This window comes from Populus euphratica, unplaced genomic scaffold, assembly GCF_000495115.2.
Source record: "Populus euphratica unplaced genomic scaffold, PopEup_1.0 scaffold103.1, whole genome shotgun sequence".
Lineage (NCBI taxonomy): Eukaryota > Viridiplantae > Streptophyta > Magnoliopsida > Malpighiales > Salicaceae > Populus > Populus euphratica.
The window spans coordinates 980,428-986,427 of record NW_011499891.1 but is presented as its reverse complement, the minus strand read 5'-3'; the positions used below and the strand labels follow the sequence as shown (position 1 = coordinate 986,427).

At 32.1% G+C, this 6,000-nt stretch overlaps 2 protein-coding genes across 2 annotated transcripts; both read left to right on the top strand.

Moving 5' to 3' along the window:
* Nucleotides 1-635: 635 nt before the first annotated feature.
* On the top strand, nucleotides 636-1,289 carry LOC105131264 (Calcium-binding EF hand family protein). Its single transcript, XM_011034166.1, has one exon. The coding sequence runs from the start codon at nucleotides 809-811 to the stop codon at nucleotides 1,199-1,201; it is 393 nt and encodes a 130-aa protein (XP_011032468.1). The 5' UTR covers nucleotides 636-808; the 3' UTR covers nucleotides 1,202-1,289.
* A 3,385-nt stretch (nucleotides 1,290-4,674) lies between these two features.
* LOC105131259 (uncharacterized) lies at nucleotides 4,675-5,960 on the top strand. Its single transcript, XM_011034162.1, has one exon. It carries the CDS (start codon nucleotides 4,773-4,775, stop codon nucleotides 5,829-5,831), a length of 1,059 nt encoding a protein of 352 aa, XP_011032464.1. The 5' UTR covers nucleotides 4,675-4,772; the 3' UTR covers nucleotides 5,832-5,960.
* Nucleotides 5,961-6,000: the final 40 nt, after the last annotated feature.

The window sequence follows — 6,000 nt, the reverse complement described above, 5'->3', positions numbered from 1 at the left end:
TAATTTTAAGATTTATTTAAGCGTTAGCCAGCCCCTCGTATTACTTCTAATTTACTAAAGCGGCTAATTAAGATGCTTTTAACAAAACACCAAATTAGGGAGGTCCAAAGCATGCATGTTGTAATTTTGTAACCTAGAAAAGAAGGATGACACAATATTTAATGTGTGATGTCATTCCTATATATTCTATAGTTTGTCCATCCCAATACATAATCTATTTTGTTACTTATTATACTAAAACACCCTTAATTGGATTTTTCACAAATATTCTTATCTTTTGATATAAAATATGGTCATTTTTTTTATTTTCTTGTTAATTAAGGGTTTTTTTCCCTTTTCCATATTACGGATATGATATTTATGTGAAAAAAGAAATATAACAAAGCAATTAAGATTTTGAAAACTTTGATTTATATATATTCATTGTTTTCTATTCGAATTAATTCTGAATCTCAATAATTATAAAATTAATTCTAATAAAATTTGACTCAATCAAAATAAGATTTTATACTTGATAAAGATAATTAAAGGGTATTAATGTTGTATGGTAGTAAAACTTGTAATAAATGCAGAGTAAGATTAACAATTTATAGAGTGAAAATAACATTTCTTAATTTATCTAATTCACATGCATGCTAATTATAGAAACTGGTAATAATCAATGGACTAAATATTGCACGTACTTCAACAGCCATGCCTCTAAAAAGAAGCCTCATCAACCATTACAATCTAACCCCCGCTGGGCATGCAGATTGTATATAAATACAGATTAATCAATTCTTGAGAAAGAAAACACAGATTCAAGAAAATGAGTTTAGCTGTCGTCAACGAGACAACCGTGACAACATTCGTCGAAGACATGAAGGCATTCGAGAACTGTGTCAAGGAATGTTTCGAGATGCTTGATGTAGATGGGGACGGGGTGCTTTCACGATCTGAGCTTCGCGAGGGATTTTGTAAACTTATGTCATTAGGGCATGAATCCAGCAAGAAAGAGAAGATTGACCATCTTTTCGATACCATTTTCGATAGGTTTGACGAGGATCAAAATGGGAGTATCGATCCTCATGAGTTCAAGTGCTTGATTAGGGAGCTCATGTCTGCAATGGGACGTGGGTTTGGTAATTCTCCAGTTCTGGTGGCTCTTGAAATAGATAGCTTGCTTATGAAGGCTGTGGAGCATGAAGTTGGCCAGATATGATCAAAAGAAGAAGGGTTCTTCAAGTTTGGCACATGGAATTGCTTCCACGCCATTGATTACGTGTAATATCTAACAGCATGAAACGCTGCATCATGTGCTTGGATCTAATTGGCAGGATGAAGTGTGTTTTTTCATTCTTAAGTGGTACTGCTTTTTTTTCCCCTTCCAAACCGTGTTTTGAAAGGTTCTTTTATTTTTGAATTGTTTTTGATGTGTATATATTAAATTGAGTTTTTATTTTAAAATATATTATTTTAATATATTTTTAAATAAATAATACTTTGAAAAACAATCATTATCACAATATCAAATATTATTATAATTTTTTTAAAAAAATAATGTCATTTTATTTTTTTTATAAAATAAAAAAATAACTTAATCACATGTAACTCAAATCTTTGCCTCACCCTTAACCCAAGGAATCCGAGTTGGGATTAAAAACAATGCTCTATGTTCTATGCCCTTAAACTGGCTGTGAAAGTGAATTTCTTTCACTTGATGACTTTGATTAACTAACAACTTGATGACTTTGATTAACTAACAACTAAGCAATCAATGAGTATTGTAATTAACCAGAAAACAAAATCACAATTGAGTATTGAGATGATAATTAAAGAAAATAAAAGATATTGTTGAAGAGAGTAAGGAAAAAGAACAGGGAAGGCATCCGAAAGGGACAAAGAAGGCACCTCCATAGACTTATTTGTTTTTTGCAAAGGTTTTTGTTCGTTTGGCCCTTGTCTTTTCCGTGTTTTTTTATACAATTAAACTAAGCAAAGCAAGCACAAAACAAGGAATGGATAGGCTGCCACACCAAGAAGGATCGAATAAAATCTATTTAAATCGAAAGGGACGATGGACCTCTCTCACCTATAGCTAACAAAATGAAACTTATGATCTGCTGTCTTTTGTCCACCATCGCAGCAAGCCTTGATGATCGGTATCTTTTCGGAGGCATGAAAATAAGCAAATTACAAAAGGAAGAGACATACATGCTGTGTACACGGACCACATTCTCTTTTCATCTACATATTATTATTATTATTATTATGAATCGAGTGCACCTGTCTGCCTATATATATATATAATGTTTTGCCACAAACTTCCAATTTTGCATTTCCAACGGGCATAGAATACGCTCAAAAGGTGAAACTTTTAGCACCCACCACTTCATGACAGTGGAGTACTGAAAATACCGTGATTATATTTGTTTTTTAAAAATTATTTATTTAAAAATATATTAAAATAATATTTTTATAAGTTTATTTTTTATATTAATATATCAAAATTATTTAAAAATAAAAAAAATAATTTAAAAATAAAAAAATAAAAAAATAATTTTTTTAATTGTTAGAGAATAATATAAATCATATCTTGGAACCTCACCACACAATTTAACTTATTGGATTGAGATGGTTCTTTGATATGATATCAAAATTTTAATAATCAAGCGGTCATGAGTTTGAATCTCATCATTACTATTTATTTGATAAAAAATTAAACACAAGATAATATAGGCTTGTACAAGTTCTTTAGGGGATATATTAAAAAATAATATAAATTATATATTAAGATATTATTTAACAGTTTAAGTTATTGAACTGAGATGATTTTTTCATATGATATTAAAACTTTAATGATTAAGTAATAACGAGTTTGAATCTCACCATCTTTATTTATTTAATAAAAAATTAAGTACAAAGTAATATAGATTTATATAAATCTTAAATTTTTAAAAATTTTATTTAAAAAAATATGTTAAAAAATTATATAAATTATATCATAATTTTTTAATTAAAAAAATAAATGAGCTCAAAGTAAATAAAGTAGTTGAGCAATGAGAACTCTCTTTCACACAAGACCCCATCTCTCTGCTCTATATATCAAAAAGGACATAGCAGAATGTAGATTTTAAGTATAATACATGTTAATAATTGATTTTTATAATTATAAAATTGACTTTAAACTTAGTTAATTTTAATGCGATAAAAGATTTGAAAAGGAAAAAAAATACAACACTATTTATTTTTTAAAAACTATTCGGATTCATCAAATAAACATTAAATCAAACCCATGATCCAATCTTTTCAAAGACCGATTCCGAAGCCTAAATTGACAGGTCTTGGGAAAAGAAAGAAAGTAGCAATATAAAAAGGCACTGGAACCCTCTTGTATGGCTGAAAGATAGAAATTAATAAATCAAAGTCACTGATTGTAATGGTGACTGAGAAAGAAGGGCCAGTGCAACCCAGCTCATATTCACAAGAGATACTCAGATTTGAAAAGCCCTTTCAGAGGCGCAAATCAAGGAAGGGAACACGAACAGTAAGCCTTTATAGCTGCCACCGATGACTGTGATGATGGATGACGGCAACCTTCAGCCTTGCGCCTCCATCTTTCGAGACTCGAAGCACCAATTTGGCCACCCTCTCCTCTTAAATATATTAAATCGAACTTTTAAATTTAATAGGAAAGAATAAATATAATGCTTAAACTATAGCTACCAATACTTTTTTGATAGGAAATAAATGAAAAAAATACTATTATCCTTGTTTATAAAACTATACGTGATTGTCATTATTACTGTTGTTTCTATCTAGTTTTTAGCTCCAACGTACACAGTAATTTATGAGATTTCCTCGAAAATAAAACTACAATAATAATGACCAGGCGTGGATGTGTTATCGAAAAACCCCAAGTATTAATTGTTGTAATTAAAGTATATTAAATTTTTTTACACTAAACCCAAGCCTCAACGGGTTCAATGGTTTAGGTGGACCGGAACTAAACCAACCATTCCCATGTTAAGGTGCAATAGTGGTAGACTTTGATTCAACACCTGGGTCACAGCCGAAGGACATAATTTTAAATAAAAAATAACTTTATTTTTGAAATTAACTCGATCTCGCTAGATTTGATTAAGTTACTTGGATGATCTAAACCTAACCAAGTCTACATATTCAGAAAAAAAAATAGCTAGGATTAGATTTAAAGTTAATGATCACCAAACATGTTTAATATATATGATTTTAATGTTAAAAAACTATTTTAATTTAATAATAATTTAATTGGTTAGTTAAGATTTTAAAATATAATTTACATTATTTTTAAATACATCATTTTAAGAAAAAACACTTTAAAGTTAAAAATTACACTGGTTAGTTAAGATTTTAAAATATAATTTACATTATTTTTAAATACATCATTTTAAGAAAAAACACTTTAAAGTTAAAAATTACACTAATTTATATTATTTTATACTTAATTTTTATTTTATAAATAAAAATAATAAAATTTAAATTTATAACTATTTCATCATTAAAATTTTAATACTATATTAAAAAACTATCTAAATCTAAAAACTTATTAAATAAAATTTATATTATACTTATCATATTAATAATAAAAAAAACATATATTTCACGCTCTTCCTTTTTTTTTCCGTCTCTCCCTCGTAGCAAATAAACAAAAGCCAAATCAACAATATTCCCACCAAACCACCATAAACCAACTCTTCAAAGCCCCTCGTGCACGCTCCCTCTGTCTCTCAAACTTGCCTGAGAGTTCTCCAATGTTTCTGCTGAAAAGCATAAACTATTTCAACAACATGATCCCAGCATGTTTCAGCGATCCCAGCACGCTCTCAAGTGCCTCTCAAGTGCCTCAAAATCTCATAACATGTATCTACCAAACTCAGCTCTGCAACTCACCAACCTATCTCACGCTCGCTTGGTCAAAAACCCTCTTCTCTCACTCCCTAACCATCTGCGCAGCAGATTCTTTCTCCATCACCATCTCTCTGTATTCATCAGCCTTTTCTTTCTTTAGAAACAAACCAGGCTCCAAATCCATCTACTTGACCCACCACCATTATAAGAAAATCAAGCTTTACTGGGACTTCACTAGAGCTGAATTCACTCACAACTCGGCGGAGCCGGAATCTCGCTTCTACATTGCCATTTCTTGCAATGCAAGATTGGAATTCTTGCTAGGTGATCTGTGCCCCGAGTTGACTAGGAGGTCGGGGCTGGTCATAGCTCGCCAACTGGGTGAACCGGCTCTGTTGTCTCGGAGGGAGCATGTGTTTGGGCTCAGGAGTTATGTGTCCAGGGCTAATTTCTTGGGGTCCAAGCATGAAATTGAAATAGAGTGCGGTGGGGGTGTGCTTGTAGTAAAAGTTGATGGTAAAATTAGTCTTGTTATCAAGAGGTTGGCTTGGAAATTCAGAGGCAATGAAAGAATTCATGTTGGCGGGCTAGAAGTTGAATTCTTTTGGGATGTGTTCAATTGGGTCAACAACAACAACAAATGTAACAATTACACCAGTCTTGGCAGTGCTACCAAAGGTCATGGTGTGTTTATTTTTCAAGTTGGTGATGGTGGCGTGTGGCCTGAAATGGTTGGTCCAGAGAAGAGACTGATCAGGAAGAGCATGTCCATGGCAGGGCCTACATCGACTCCGCGGCCAATGTCCTTGTCATCACCTTCTCCGTCGTGCTCTAGTGTGTTGCAATGGGCGGAGGAGAGTGGTGATTGTGGGAGAAGCTCATGTTCTTCATCCACTACCAGGTCATGTGGGAGCAACAGTGGAGGGTTCTCTTTGCTGTTGTATGCTTGGAGGAAGGATTGAAGCCTGAAAATGTGGATTCTTCAACGAGCTTTCAAATTTGTGGATCATTGATACCTATTTATTTGTTAAAGTGTTTGGATTTTGAAAATGCTTCAAATTAATACGTGTTGTGTTTGCTGGTTTTTTAAAGAAGGAACAGTCACAAATCGGAGCTCAAAAAGGTCATGCA